This window comes from Oncorhynchus tshawytscha, linkage group LG05 (genome assembly GCF_018296145.1).
Source record: "Oncorhynchus tshawytscha isolate Ot180627B linkage group LG05, Otsh_v2.0, whole genome shotgun sequence".
Lineage (NCBI taxonomy): Eukaryota > Metazoa > Chordata > Actinopteri > Salmoniformes > Salmonidae > Oncorhynchus > Oncorhynchus tshawytscha.
The window spans coordinates 65,902,527-65,919,106 of NC_056433.1; the positions used below are offsets into that span (position 1 = coordinate 65,902,527).

At 41.7% G+C, this 16,580-nt stretch overlaps 1 protein-coding gene across 1 annotated transcript in view; it reads right to left on the reverse strand.

The window, feature by feature from the left end:
* Positions 1-10,881, reverse strand: part of LOC112251222 (nucleoprotein TPR-like) — a 39,187-nt gene extending 28,306 nt beyond the window's left edge. The window contains 17 exon segments of the mRNA XM_042322261.1: positions 9-171; positions 428-576; positions 882-1,015; positions 1,228-1,391; positions 1,658-1,884; positions 2,040-2,147; positions 5,628-5,825; positions 6,032-6,138; positions 6,401-6,541; positions 6,652-6,739; positions 6,968-7,141; positions 7,270-7,434; positions 7,564-7,667; positions 7,751-7,847; positions 9,385-9,458; positions 9,653-9,757; positions 10,705-10,881. Of these exon segments, the coding sequence (XP_042178195.1) occupies positions 9-171; positions 428-576; positions 882-1,015; positions 1,228-1,391; positions 1,658-1,884; positions 2,040-2,147; positions 5,628-5,825; positions 6,032-6,138; positions 6,401-6,541; positions 6,652-6,739; positions 6,968-7,141; positions 7,270-7,434; positions 7,564-7,667; positions 7,751-7,847; positions 9,385-9,458; positions 9,653-9,757; positions 10,705-10,855 (2,349 nt within the window). The 5' untranslated portion in view covers positions 10,856-10,881.
* Positions 10,882-16,580: the final 5,699 nt, after the last annotated feature.

The following is a 16,580-nucleotide window of genomic DNA, read 5'->3' on the forward strand; positions in this document are numbered from 1 at the left end:
ACACACACCTCTGCCATGTTTAGTTTCTCCTGGGCAACCCTCAGGTCCTGGGTCATGGTGTGAACAGTCTGCTCACACGTCTGGGCTGCAGCAGCCATCTTCTGTCCCTTCTCCATCAGAGAGGCAATCTCCTTCCTGTAGCCCTTAACATTATCCTGAAGCATCTCATACCTGGTGGGTGGGGGCGTCACCAGGTAGGATCAGTAAGTTATCAAGCGAACTTTGCAAAAAAAATCTGAAATAACTTCTTGTTCCCACATTGAGAAAGACAAAATGTCCAAAACACTTTGGTAAGTGTAACTTACCCACAAATTCCAAGGATTTTTGAAAAACCAGGGAATTTGGGCAAAGTTCACAGAATTTTACAACCCTAATCATGTGCCATTGTGTTGAATAGTGACCTGAAAGTGATGTGCAATTCTCTTACCTCTTGGAGGTAAACTCCAGTTGGGTGGATATCTTGGCATTCTGGAATCTCTGGTCAGACACTTGCTTCTGTAGCTTCTCACTCTGCTCCATCAGGGCCTTGTCACTCTCAGACCTCTCCCTCTTATAGGAAGAGAACACTTCCTGCAACTAAAAAAAAACATACCAAACAAGATGTTCCTTTGGATAAGAGTAATGCAACCATTTTGTATAAAACTAATTGAAGGATATTGTTTGTGATCTACCATAACATGGCGGTTTGGTGGAACAAAAAGGACAGATAATGTTTGATGTATCAAGCAATGCTGCATATACATGTACACTGATATGCAGACTTCCATTCTCAATGTTAAATGGTAGACTGCCACAGAATTCCTGTAGTTAGTAGGTGTATACTGCCCTCTAGTGACTGACTAAGAAAACATAAAACAGCACAGAAGATTGTGGGAGTTCACCTGTCGGAGGGCTGCCTTGGCCTCTACCACCTCGGTTGACTCGGTTGCCATAGTAATGATTCCAGTGGGTGTGGTGGGGGTGGCGGCTGGGGAGCGGCGGGGGGTGCTAGAGAACTCCTCAGCAGCTGCTGCACCTGAGACAAGAGGTCAATATGTAATTAATATATACACATCCCAAAGTTATCCACTGGGGCTGGGACAAAAATTACTTCTTAAAGAACCAAAAGCCTGCACACAGTATATGCTGCTCCAGTACTTTATTCATGCACCCACATATACATTTCTGCTACACTAGCCTCATCAGGCCCCGAAGAAGGAAATGTTTGTGAATTAATCTGAACCCGACCTTGCTGAGGGAAGCTGACTCCGGTGGCCTGGGCCAGCAGCACTCTGTACATATCTCTCTGCCTAACGATGGACTCAGCCAGCTGCATCTGGTGGCTACGCTGCTCTCGCAGAGCCTCCAGCTCTGCCTGGGCCTTCTCCAGACTGCGCTCCAACTCACTGCACCTGGGGGGGGGGGGATTGGAATGACCTTTTTACTTATCCACAGACAAACATTTTACTGACACAGGGGAACCTAAGAGGAAGGTGGAGCAGGAGCTACTATCATATTGCTTATGCCAATCCAACAATGTCAGATCCACAAATGTATCTAGTCTAGTGGGTTGTTTCTGGATGGAGAAAAGGACAGTCGGACACTTATCTTGGGGGCTTGGGTTGAAAGCAAAACATAAATGATCTGCAAAAAATATGGACAATTAAGTATATCACACTTGGTGCCAGTGGTCTCTTCCTCCTCCCTCTCCTGTGCTTCGCTGAGCTCTCGGAGGGCCACCAGGAGGCGCTGGTTCTGCTGCTGGAGCTCCTCCACCCCACGAAACGTCACCAGATGCTGCGTGATGACCTCTGACGTGCTGCTGATGTCAGCAGAGCTCACCTCCTCATCGTGGGCTACATGGTTACCACGCGCCTCCTCCAGCTCAATGAGTAGGACACGGATCTGGTGGGGGAGGGGGTGAAAAAGTTATGTCCCAAACCTGTATTCTTGAAACCATCACTTTTTGATGGACATTGTTATTGATTTTCCACACCTAATTCTACGACAATAGTGAGGTTTGCGAGGTTATAAGACAGGATGTTCTGTTTGGGCCCTACCTGCTGCCCCATGTCTGCAAGCTGCACATCAGACCTCTGGTTGTCTCTCTCCAGGACAGAAGAGCGCTTGTTGGCCTCGTCAGTCACCTTCTGCAGACGGTGAACCTCCTGAAACACAGTAACTAGTTATAATTCCACTGAATGGGTTCTGCCACACTATAAGTGCACATTATAGGCAAGTGCAGTGCAGTTCATGAATACCAACCAAGGCAAGCAGTACCGGAGCATCAATACCAACCAAGGCAAGCAGTACCGGAGCATCAAGTCTGACACCAACAGGCTCCTGAAGAGCTTTCATCCCCAAGCCATAAGACTACTAAATAGCTAACAAAATGTCCACATACACTATCTGCATTGACCATTCCATTTTATATGCATATTCTACACCCACTTGATTTGCTCATGCACACAATCATATACGCTGCTGCTACTCCGTTTATCATATATCCCGATACCTTACACCTATACATACAGTTGAAGTCGGAAGTTTACATACACCTTAGCCAAATACATTTAAACTCAGTTTCACAATTCCTGACATTTAATCAGATTAAAAATTCCCTGTTTTAGGTCAGTTAAGATCACCACTTTATTTTAAGAATGTGAAAAGTCAGAAGAATATTAGCCTCAAATAAATAATGAAACGTGTTCAATTTGGTTTAAATAATGCAAAAACAGTGTTGGAGAAGAAAGTAAAAGTGCAATATGTGCCATGTAAGAAAGCTAACGTTTCAGTTCCTTGCTCAGAACATGAGAACATATGAAACCTGGTGGTTCCTTTAAATATGAGTCTTCAATATTCCCAGGTAAGACGTTTTAGGTTGTAGTTATTATAGGACTATTTCTCTCTATACCATTTGTATTTCATATACCTTTGACTATTGGATGTTCTTATAGGCACTTTAGTATTGCCAGTGTAACAGTATAGCTTCCGGCCCTCTCCTCGCTCCTCCCTGGGCTCGAACCAGGAACACAACGACAACAGCCACCATCAAAGCAGCGTAACCCATGCAGAGCAAGGGGAACAACCACCCCAAGGCTCAGAGCGAGTGATGTTTGAAACACTATTAGCGTGCGCTAACTAGCTAGCCATTTTACTTTGGTTACACCAGCCTCATCTCGGGTGTTGATGGGCTTGAAGTCATAAAGAGCGCAATGCTTGACGCACAACGAAGAGCTGTTGGCAAAACGCCCGAAAGTGCTGTTTGAATGAATCTTTACACGCCTGCTTCTGCCTACCACCGCTCAATCAGATACTTGTATGCTCAGTCAGATTATATGCAATGCAGGACATGCTTGATAATATTGAGTAATATCAACAACCATGTGTAGTTAACTAGTGATTATGATTGATTGATTGATTGTTTTTTATAAGATCCGTTTAATTAGCTAGCAACTTACCTCTGCTTACTGCATTCGCGTAACAGGCAGTCTCCTTGTGGAGTGCAACGAGACAGAGGTAGGTCGTTATTGCGTCGGACTAGTTAAGTTTAAGGTTGCAAGATAGAGCCCCCGAGCTGACAAGGTGAAAATCTGTTGTTCTGCCCCTGAACGAGGCAGTTAACCCACCGTTCCTAGGCCATCATCGAAAATAAAAATGTGTTCTTAACTGACTTGCCTAGTTAAATAAATATTAAATAAAATGTTTGTTTTTTTTAAATACAGATTTCCGATTGTTATGAAAACTTGAAATCGGCCCTAAATAATCGGTCGACCTCTACTTTATATACAGTAACAGTCAAAAGGTTGGACACACCTACTTATTCAAGGCTTTTTCTTAAAATGTTGAATATTTTCTACATTGCAGAATAATAGTGAATACATCAAAACTATGAAATAACATATGGAATTATGTAGTAACCAAAAAAAGTGTATATTACTTTATATATTTCAACAAAGTAGCCACCCTTTGCCTTGTTGACAGCTTTGCACACTTTTGGCAACCTCTCAACCAGCTTCACGAGGTAGTAAGCAAAGAAAAATGACAGCCCATCAGTACTTTAAGACATTAAGTCAATACGGAAAATGAAGAACTTTGAACGTTTCAAGTGCAGTCCCAAAAACCATCAAGCGCTATGATGAAATTGGATCTCATGAGGTCCACCAGAGGAAAGGAAGACCCAGAGTTACCTCTGCTGAAGAGGATAAGTTATTTAGAGTTACCAGCCTCAAATATTGCAGCCCAAATAAATGCTTCACAGAGTTCAAGTATCATCAACTGTTCAGAAGACTGTGTGAATCGGGCCTTCATGGTCTAAATGCTGCAAAGAAACTACAACTATTTTTTATTTAACTAGGCAAGTCAGTTAAGAACAAATTCTTATTCACAATGACGGCCTACACTGGACAAACCCAGATGACGCTGGGCCAATTGTGCGCCGCCATATGGGACTCCCAATCTTGGCCAGTAGTGATATAGCCTGGAGTCGAACCAGGGTTCAAACTACTTAAGGACACCAATAAGAAGAGAATTGCTTGGGTCAAGAAACACGAGCAATGGACTTGTGCAAATCTGTCTTTTGGTCTGCTGATTCCAAATTTGAGATTTTTGGTTCCAATCGCCATGTCTTCGTGAGACGCAGAGTAAGTGAACGGATGATCTCCACATGTATGGTTCCCACCGTGAAGCATGGAGGAAGCGTGATGGTGCTTTGCTGGTGACACAGTCAGTGATTAATTTAGAATTCAAGGCACACAACCAGCATGGCTACCACAGCATTCTGCAGCGACATGTCATCCCATCTGGTTTGCGCTTAGCCTTGGTTGGTATTCGTGTTTTAAGAGGACAATGACCCAAAACACACCTCCAGGCTGTGTAAGGGCTATTTGACCAAGAAGCAGAGTGATGGAGTGCTGCATCAGATGACCTGCCCTCCACAATCACCTGACCTCAACCCAATCAAGATTGTTTGGGATGAGTTGGACCGCAGAGTGAAGGAAAAGCAGCCATCAAGTGCTCAGCATGTGTGAAGTCCTTCAACACGGTTGGAAAAGCATTCCAGGTGAACCTGGTTGAGAGAATGCCAAGTGTGCAAAGCTGTCATCAAGGCAAAGAGTGGCTACTTTGAAGAATCTAAAAAATATTTTGATTTATTTAACACTTTTTTGGTTACTACATGATTCCACATGTTATTTCATAGTTTATTTCTTCACTATTATTCTATAATGTAGAAAATACAAAAAATAAAGATAAACCCTTGAATGAGTAGGTGTCCAAACTTTTGACAGGCACTGTATTTTAATTACTTTCTCATGTTCTTATTTTTGTACTACTTTACTTCTGTTTATTGATTTTGAAAGAGCAAGCAAGAAAAGGCATTTCACTGTACTAGTGCAGGTGACAAAAAACTAAAATACATTGCATTGCAGTTCACCAATACCATCTCAAATACATTATTTTCACTTACCCTAGACATTCTGGATGATACAGTTTAGTGCAGTTCAAAACCATCCCAAGCCATTGCATTTATCATGAGTTCACTGGATTGGTTTCTAATTATCCTTACATATCCTCAGATGTTTGACTAACAAAAGTCTCTTGGTCCTCTGTATGGCAATAATAAAATGCACAAACTAAAACCCACACACCTTAACTGCCTGTTCTAGCTTGGATGAAAGGCTGGCCACAGATTTCTGCATACGCTCATGCTCATCCCTCTGGCGTTTGAGGATGGGACCCTTAGCCTCCACCTCCTGCACTATGTCATCCAAGTACTTATTCACCCGCTTGTTCTCCACACGCTCCAGCTGCAGTGCCTCCTGGGTCTCCACATACGCTGTGTACAACTGGAGAGAAGGAGGTCGCTCAAACAGTTATACAGTCCCACCCTCAATCATCAGTACTATGAGCGTAATGTGTTTAAATATAACCGTTTTCTTTGCAAAGTAAATCTCTGCAGATGAATTCTGTAAATGTTAAGTAAATATGTGACGTGAAAATGTGTGACATAGAAGAGTCCTCTGTCACCAAAGCAGTACAACTGTGGCGTTACCTCAGTCAGCTTCATGCCAGGTTTGACTATCTTGGCAACGGCGACTGCGGTCGGGGACATGGTGGTAATCGTTTCCTCTGACAGCACTGAGGCTGCACCGGCAGAGCCTGGACACACACAACCATGCACAGGGTCAAAGTTCATCCTCCAGCTCAAACTGAGGTCTTCAGAGCGTGACCAAAGAAGCCACATCAACCTAACACAAATCAGTCAGTGGACAGTTTATATTACCCATCGAATGCTCATTCAAATAACATCAAACTTACTGGTAAAGAGGTTAATTCTGAGAGACATCATCCAAAATGAAGCAATTTCACAGTCCAGTCAATTGTTCAGTAGAATCAGGCAAGATTGTGTCTAAGACCTGACCTTTGAGCTTGGTGTCGGACAGCAGTTCGTTGGCGTTCTCCAGTTCTTTTTCCAAATTGATGATCCTCTCCTTCAGCGCAGCAGCCTCATTGTCCCGACAGTCATCCATCTCCTGCAACCTCACCTCTAGGGCCTTGTTCGCTGTAGAGAGGAAAGGAGAGGATAATGGTAGCCTACTTGTGACAAGCAAACCAAGTGCCCATGTCTGTAGGTTTTGCATTGAGATGGTGTCTGTGTGGTTTCTCTCTCACCCTCTCCAGCATCTTTCAGCAGCTTGTGCAGCTCCTCTACAGCCCCACTCAATTCCTCACTCTTGGACTCAGAGTCTGCAGCAGCTCCCTGGGAAGACAAGGTAAAGGGTTGTTGGCCAGTGTTGGGAAAGAAACAATGTATTCAATGCTCCACATCATCCACCACAAAAATGTTGCATGCACCTGTTAACTAAAATGTTCTCCAAAAGCTTACTTACAAAAAAAAACATCAAGGTCGCAATGATGACCACCATTATTAGGGAGCTATGGACTATCCACTGGAATCCAAAACAAATCCAAGACTTGTTCTACATACCTTGTACAAGTTGGAGAGCTTTATGTTGGCATTTAGCTCGTTTCTAAACTTCTCCTCCATGCTAGCCTGCTGCTCCTTATCCTCTTTCAGTTTGTTGATTATGTCTTCAGCCTGCTTCTGAAGGCCTTCATTTGAAGTCTTCAAACTGGTCACTTGGTCCTGGACTCTGTTCAACTACAAAAAAAAGACAATTATAATGTTGACAGAGTACTGGGGGAGAAGCCAGTCAGGTAATAGTTTGTTTTTGATATGTGAATGACTCCATACTCAATAGATGAATATGATAACTGTCATGTTCTTACCTCATCCTCTTTGTTCTCCAAGCTGCACTTCAGCTCCAGGATCTGGTTGCCCTTCTGGCGTGAAAGAGCCAGTAGCTCCTCACTTTTAGCCTTTAGCTCTGCGTTCAGCCAGGCAGTCTGGCCTCGCAACAGCTCCTTTTCCTGCTCCATACGCTTCTCACGGTACTGAGGGAACCGGCACAACAGCATGGATTACACAAGATATATACATGTATTAGATCATTTCAACACCTTCCTTGAGAGGTGGGTCCTATTCAAGTGGCCACGAGCAACAGAGCGTTCAAATAGGCTCACCTTGATGTTGACCTCTGAGGATTCAAGCTCATCAAACTTGAGCTGCAGCCCCATCTTTGAGGCATTGACTTCCGCCACTTTGTCATTGAGGCGCTGCAGGTCCTCTGATTAAAAAAATAAATCCAATAGACATTAGATCAAGTGTGTGTCTGTGTGTTTGCATCTCTCCACATAGATTCATCCATACCACTCAGATAGGCCACTTCCTGGGATCTCCTCTCCAATGTACGCACAAGCTCCCGCTTCTCTGCCTCCAGTTCATTTTTGGCTTTACAGAGCTGGGCCTAGAATAAAGATGTTAAAGTCAATGTCAAGCCCAAAAAAGGTGTCAACCTAAGGCTGGGTGATATGGCCTAAAAAATGATCAATGGTTTTAATGTTCTCTAAATAAGCTTTGTTGTAAAATCAAAAGGTCAAACACAGCATTTCAAAACAGTCAGTAATAAATCTAATGAATTCAGGGCTTTTGAAATTATACATTAAAAAAAAAAATTTTTTTAAACCTTTATTTAACTAGGCAAGTCAGTTTTAAGAACAAATTCTTATTTTCAATGACGGCCTAGGAACAGTGGGTTAACTGCCTTGTTCAGGAGTAGAACAACAGATTTTTAGCTTGTCAGCTCTGGGATTCAATCTTGCAACCTTTCGGTTACAGGTCTAACGCTCTAACCACTAGGCTACCTGCCGCCCCATATATGCCTTCCACAACCACAAGACCGAGTAATAATGTAATTATTTTATGAAAATAGTCCAGCCTGCCTTTTCTTTGCAATAATCACTCTTCTGGCTTTCAAGTCTGTCTATGAAAATACCCTTTGTTGCAAATGTAACCAGAACCATGAATAATGCACATTCAGTAATAATGACTAACTTCTTGCAGCAAACATAGAAAATTAACACAGGTCTCATAAACAATCCCTTAAGCACAAGACCACATGCAAGTGAGTAGCCAGCTAATCTTTATAGTTCAAGTTTAGCCAACACGGATCCATTTGCTAGCTAACAAGGCAGAAAAGTTTCATTGTTATGAAGACACCCTTCTGTCCATCTCTAACTGTTTGAACAGCATGTTAGCCTGTCCACTTTGTTTAGATATTGAAATCAAGTGGCCTACCTTATTTCTCAGAATGAGAACGAGTTGCCAATTCCTTATACAATTATGTTTTATGCTTATTTCACATTTAGAAAAACAGACTAGACAGCTAGTCGTCTTTGGTTGAAATGCCGCAATGCCATGCGTGACAGAAAAATAACATTAATTTCCAAAGGGTATCATTAGAAAGCTTAAATTCTCTATTACAGTAAAATAATGTCTCAATGTGTTTCGCTAACAATATGACTAATTCTGTTGTACCAAACTGCAAATAGCAAGTTGAAAATGCTTATCAGAGAGGAAGAAGTTCTCTCTTATCTTTGTTGTTGTGAGTGGCAGGGTCTTGGTCAGGGTGTGTGCAAACAGTGAGAAAGAGACTAACAGAGGTTTCACTCTCACCAAAATAAGCCCAATGTTATTCTATGGATATAAGCTTGGCGCCTTAACAACTACTCCCATTGTTAGGTCGGAGGCATGCGCATCTCGTCATTACACTCAGATCTCTGGTGTAAATGGAAGGTGCACACAGCACAGAAGGAGCTTAGGAGACTTGACCAAAAATACATAAGAACATGTGGAGATAAACACTTGTAAAAAACAAAAAGTAGAAGTTGATTCATGCGACAGAGGTACTTGGAATATCGGGCAAAACAAATTTGAATAAATGTTATATATTACCTAGCCCTACACAAAGCGTTAAAGAGGTGGGAAGACCATGAGGCTCTCACCTGTTCAGATGTCAACTTCTCTTGGTTGATTTCATACTCTTTATTCTTTTCTAGTACACTCTTGAGTTCTTCATCTATAGAAAAAAATTGCAATTTCATAAAATGGTGGATCGTCATCCCCAATGATGGGATGTACTTGACCCAAGGTCAAACTTGGGTCATGGTCAGTAAATTGCAAAGAATCACATACCGGGGTTTACATACTGTACATGTGCTGCAGTGGTAAGTAAAGAGCCTTTGAGTGGATCAAGAAGCTAGTTCCACTTACCGATCTTGGTGAACTCCTCTCGGAGTTTGTGGTGCTGTTCAGTCTGGGTCACAAACTGCTCCTGACTCTGTTCAAGACGTTGCACTTTCTCAAAGAACTGTTGTTCTACAAGAGTGACAACACATGTTAACGTTGCTGCTATTGTCTCGAAGGCGTAATGATAAATCAAAGTAGTTTAATAAAGTTATCTGGGAGTATAGAGAAGTTCTTAACAAACGAACTAGTCATCCACCACGTTCCCAACGTCAGCCAGTAAGCTAAACAATTTAGACATGGCTGATTAACAATGTTGACAAGCTACCCTAGCTAGCTAACGATTTTTTAATCCATCATATAACTAGGCCTTGTGAGATAAACAGTTGTCGATGCAGCTGGGAAAGGCCATCCACGTTCTGCGATAACGAACGTACAATGTAAAATATTTGTTTAACTAAACCTCATTGTTCGATCTGTGATAACATTTTATTTTTATAACTAAACCAAGATAGACCACTGCCCGTCGTTTCATTTGGGAACAAATGTGGGAAGAACAAGCCTGGAGGTGGGCGGGGCCAAGCAAGAGCAAGCGAGATCCTATTGGCGCTTACTAACACTCATGCGCATATTTCCGTTAGGGAACGCCTACTCTATAGTGCAAGTGCGCAAAAACTACTCTTACTAAACAACACAATTTAAAAAGAACACTTTGGCAAAGAGAAAAGTCTACAAAACCAAAACTTAGTTCACTGTGTTCGTAACATATTATAGTTTTAGGAACAGAACATTGTATGGAGATCAAATGTTTAATCAATGAGCAAATTAGCACAATGTCGGCCAAAATCCATCTCCTTCCATCTTCTCCCACTGCAGGCAACAGGGCTTCCTCTCACTACCATATTTGGTAGTGAGTGGAAACGCCACGCGGATATTTCAAACGTATACATCCGGTGAAAAAACAACGAGACAGATGTATCTGTGATTCTGTCTTTAGCTAGCTACGTAGCCTAGATAACTTTAGCTAGCGAGCTGGAATTGTACACATCATTACAATGACTTATTCGGATATAACTTACCGCTATCGACTCTAAATTGCTCCTGGTGTGACTTGAGGGAATCTATTTCATATTGCAGATCAGAAAATAACTTTTCTAGTTTATTTTGAACAGCTTTTGGTAGCTTCGCTATCTCAGCGCGCTCCAACGCCTGAAGTAGCACTGTAGCCATATTTCAGCCACACCAACTCTGCTCTGAGCAGGCGCATTGATGACTTGTTCGCTCACATCGTGGTGTATGATGGGAAAAGTAATGTTTACTTTTTTTGTGTGACTGGGAATGTAACTTTAAAGTCCTGATTGAAAGTGCACTTCAGTCCAGCAAAAGGTCTTATCGGAGTCTTTGAAACCAGCGCTGAATGTTTTCATCTCAGGGTTTAATAACTTTTATTCTCATTAAAAAAGTTGTATTATATTACCGGTACAATCGCTAAGTCCAATACAATATAAATCTCCTGTTACAATTCCCCCAGTTTACAGTGACTTTAAGCAAGGAGTTGCTCTTTTTTTATTTCACCTTTATTTAACCAGGTAGGCAAGTTGAGAACAAGTTCTCATTTATAATTGCGACCTGGCCAAGATAAAGCAAAGCAGTTCGACACATACAACAACACATAGTTACACATGGAGTAAAAAAAACATAGTGTCAATAATACAGTAGAAAAATAAGTATATACAATGTGAGCAAGTGAGGTGAGATAATGGAGGTAAAGGCAAAAAAGGCAATGGTGGCCACCAAGGAACTTGAAACTCTTGACACGCTCCACTACAGCCCTGTCGATGTTCCTGTAGTCCACGGTAATCTCCTTTGTCTTGCTCACATTGAGGGAGAGGTTGTTGTCCTGGCACCTCACTGCCAGGTCTCCGACCTCCTCCCTATAGGCTGTCTCATCGTTGTTGGTGATCAGGCCTACCACTGTTGTGTCGTCAGCAAACTTAATGATGGTGTTGAAGTCGTGCTTGGCCACGCAGTCGTCGGTAAACAGGGAGTACAGGAGGGGAATGGTATCCAACACGTGTTTGATACCATTCCATTGACTCCATTCCAACATTTTGTGAAAATGTGTCCATTTCAAGATATGAATTCATAGTGCATTTACATAACTCCCATGGTTTATTTAATAAATACCGAGGTGTCTGGTTAGACTGTAAACTCTCCTTCCAGACTCACATTAAGCATCTCCAATCCAAAATTAAATCTAAAATCGGCTTCCTATTTCGCAACAAAGCATCCTTCACTTATATGCTGCCAAACATACCCTCATAAAACTGACTATCCTACCGATCCTTGACTTTGACGATGTCATTTACAAAATAGCCTTCAACACTCTACACAGCAAATTGGATGCAGTCTATCACAGTGCCATCCGTTTTGTCACCAAAGCCCCATATACTACCCACCACTGCGACCTGTATGCTCTCGTTGGCTGGCCCTCGCTTCATATTTGTCGCCAAACCCACTGGCTCCAGGTCATCTATAAGTCTTTGCTAGGTATAGCAGCACCCACCCATAGCACGCACTCCAGCAAGTATATTTCACTGGTCACCCCCAAAACCAATTCATTCCTTTGGTCGCCTTTCCTTCCAGTTCTATGCTGCCAATGACTGGAACGAATTGCAAAATCACTGAAGTTGGAGACTCATATCTACCTCACTAACTTTAAGCACCAGATGTCAGAGCAGCTCACAGATCGCTGCACCTGTACTTAGCCTATCTGTAAATAGCCCATCCAATTACCTCATCCCCATGCTGTTATTTATTATGCTCCTTTGCACCCGAGTCTCTCTACTTCCACATCTATCAATCAAGTGTTTAATTGCTAAATTGTAATTATTTAGCCATTATGGCCTATTTATTGCCTTACCTCCCATATCTTACCTTATTTGCACACACTGTATATACTTTTTTCTATTGTGTTATTGACTGTATCTTTGTTTATTCCATGTGTAACTTTGTGTTGTTGTTTGTGTCGCACTGGTTTGCTTTATCTTGGCCAGGTCGCAGTTGTAAATGAGAACTTGTTCTCAACTAGCCTACCTGATTAAATAAAGGTGAAATAAATAAAATCACCAACAAACTATCATGGTCCAAACACACCAAGACAGTCATGAAGAAGGCACGACAAATCCTATTCCCCCCCAGGAGACTGAAAAGATTTGTCATGGGTCCCCAGATCCTCAAAAAGTTCTATAGTCGCACCATCGAGAGCATCCTCACCGCCTGGTATGGCAACTGCTCGGCATCCGACCGTAAGGCGCTACAGGGGGTGGTGCGAGCACCAATGTTGACCTAAATGACTAATGATGATAAATACAATCCACCTGTGTGTAATCAAGTCTCCGTATAAATGCACCTGCACTGTGATAGTCTCAGAGGTCCGTTAAAAGCGCAGAGAGCATCATGAAGAACAAGGAACACACCAGGCAGGTCCCAGATACTGTTGTGAAGAAGTTTACAGCCGGATTTGGATACAAAAATATTTCCCAAGCTTTAAACATCCCAAGGAGCACTGTGCAAGCGATAATATTGAAATGGAAGGAGTATCAGACCACTGCAAATCTACCAAGACCTGGCCGTCCCTCTAAACTTTCAGCTCATACAAGGAGAAGACTGATCAGAGATGCATCCAAGAGGCCCATGATCACTCTGGATGAACTGCAGAGATCTACAGCTGAGGTGGGAGACTCTGTCCATAGGACAACAATCAGTCGTATATTGCACAAATCTGGCCTTTATGGAAGAGTGGCAAGAAGAAAGCAATTTCTTAAAGATATCCATAAAAAGTGTCGTTTAAAGGTGCCACAAGCCACCTGGGAGATACACCAAACATGTGGAAGAAGGTGCTCTGGTCAGATGAAACCAAAATTGAACTTTTTGGCAACAATGCAAAATGTTATGTTTGGCGTAAAAGCAACACAGCTTATCACCCTGAACACACCATCCCCACTGTCAAACATGGTGGTGGCAGCAACATGGTTTGGGCCTGCTTTTCTTCAGCAGGGACAGGGAAGATGGTTAAAATTGATGGGAAGATGGATGGAGCCAAATACATGACCATTCTGGAAGAAAACCTGATGGAGTCTGCAAAAGACCTGAGACTGGGACAGAGATTTGTCTTCCAACAAGACAATGATCCAAAACATAAAGCAAAATCTACAATGGAATGCTTCAAAAATAAACATATCCAGGTGTTAGAATGGCCAAATCAAAGTCCAGACCTGAATCCAATGGAGAATCTGTGGAAAGAACTGAAAACTGCTGTTCACAAATGCTCTCCATCCAACCTCACTGAGCTCGAGCTGTTTTGCAAGGAGGAATGCGAAAAAAATTCAGTCTCTCGATGTGCAAAACTGATAGAGACATACCCCAAGCGACTTACAGCTGTAATCGCAGCAAAAGGTGGCGCTACAAAGTATTAACTTAAGGGGGCTGAATAATTTTGCACGCCCAATTTTTCAGTTTTTGATTTGTTAAAAAAGTTTGAAATATCCAATAAATGTCGTTCCACTTCATGATTGTGTCCCACTTGTTGATTCTTCACAAAAAAATACAGTTTTATATCTTTATGTTTGAATTCTGAAATGTGGCAAAAGGTCGCAAAGTTCAAGGGGGCCGAATACTTTCGCAAGGCACTGTATGTAATTTCATTGTGTTACTTTTTAATTGTAACTTTAGATTATTTAGTAAATCATTTCTTGAACTCCATTGTTGGTTAAGGGCTTGTAAGTAAGTATTTCATGGTAAGGTCTACACGTGTTGTATTCGGCGCATGCAACAATTGTTTTTGTTTTGATTTCCAGCCATTATTATGAACCGTCCTACCCTCAGCAGCCTCCATTGCTCTACAATAGTACTGGGATATGCAGGGTCAGACTTAGCATCCTGGATCCTTAGAGAGAGTACAGGTGCTCTGTAGTTGTAAAAAGAGGAATCATTGTGGAGGAAAAAAATTGCCAAGACATGAAAACTTTAAGAGAGGTTGGACTTTTAAGTATCTTGGGGGGTCTTTGAATCACAGTTACATTTGGTTATCTACTAAAATCAGCCTGCATTTCAAGTCTACAGTTAATCAGAGAGCAACAATAAGCAAAACACACAAACAACCTGTGGTGAGCAAACAGGCATGTATTCGGAGATAAATAAGAGATAGATATTGGGATCCAGATTAGATGGATAAACAGTTTCAGATACTGTAGTTGTCTCCTATTTAGCTTACATACATGATTTACTATAAGGTTTAACAGTGGTTTGTTATACAAAGGGGTGGCTGGCAACATAACATATACAATGGTTCAAAATGGCTGTCTTCATTAGCAACAGGCACTAGCATTAGCATAATCACCAACTAATTGACAAATTACTAACAATGTAATTATTGTAGGCCTATGTTAAATTCAAGATCTTTTGAAGACCTAAATCCAAATACCCAATAAACCATTACTGCAGTAGCAGGATTAGAAAGAGACTATAGCCTCAACATTCAGAATAATAAAATATACCAGAGTTGGGGAAGTTATTTGTCTCTTTACATGATGTGAAAGGGACTTTAGTAAGCGTTGAGGTAGAAACACTTCTTTTTGGAGTACATTTATATAGAGCAAAGAGTAAAACCAGAGATGTGAAGCTTATGAGAACGACCAGAAACACAATACGAGCTTTATCATTGTCTGAAAAGAGAGAATGGTACAAGGACCACATGGTAAAGGGGCATGTAGGTAATTTGATGTCAGAAATGAATGTTGTACTGGAGGTTGGTCTAGTGGTCAACACAGTCGCCTGCAGATTACACATGCCCCCCAACAATGGGTTCACATTATGTTTGTACTAATTCAAAAGCTTATCATTGTGATCATTCTTTAACTTGTTTAAATTAATGAACTGCATCATGTTGATTACGGGTGTTCTCACATATTGTCCTCTTTAAAGTGAACTATGGGGTAAAAAAAAGCTAAATAACTTAGTTTTCCTTGTATTCACACTGCCCTTGCCTTTGAATGAGGACTCAACTCTTTTGCCAATTCACATCACCTATTTTGTGGTCCGAGTCCTCGTTGCATTCACATTGCTATGTTTAGAAAGGAAACAAAATATTTTGCCAATATTCACTCAATGCACTCTGGGTTTTAATAAAGTGCAGGACAAGTCATTCCACCAGAATGTGCTATCGGACAGCTAATAGATTGCTTTTAATAAGAGGAGACATAATCATTGCAATCAGAACATAATATTAACATGTAAATATTATTGGTAACATAATAAATAGCAGAAGAATAACTTCAGATTAAATAATGCTGTAATTGAACATTGAAAAGGCTACAGCACCTTTAAGTGCTAGCATTGATTTTGTTCCCCTTGTGACTTTCAACAAATATACAAAAGTATATGGACACCCCTTCAAATGAGTGGATTCGGCTATTTCAGTCACACCCGTTGCTGACAGGTGAATAAAATCGAGCACACTGCCATGCACTCTCCATAGGACAAGCAATGGCAGTAGAATGGCCTTACTGAAGAGCTCAGTGACTTTCAACGAGGCACCGTCATAGGATGCCACCTTTCTAAAAAAAAGTCAGTTCAAATTTCTGCCCTGGTCAACTGTCAGTGCTGTTATTGTGAAGTGGAAATGTCTAGGAGCAACAATGGCTCAGCAGAGTGCTAAAAAGTCTGTACTCGGTTGTAACACTCACTACCAAGTTCCAAACTGCCTCTGGAAGCAACGTCAGCACAACAACTGATCTCAACCCCATTGAACACCTTTGGGATTAATTGGAATGCAGACTGCGAGCCAACATCAGTGCCCGACCTCAATAATGTCCTTGTGGCTGGAAGCAATGTTACAACATCTAGTGGAAAGCCTTCCCAGAAGAGTGGAGGCTGTTATAGCTGCAAAGGGGGG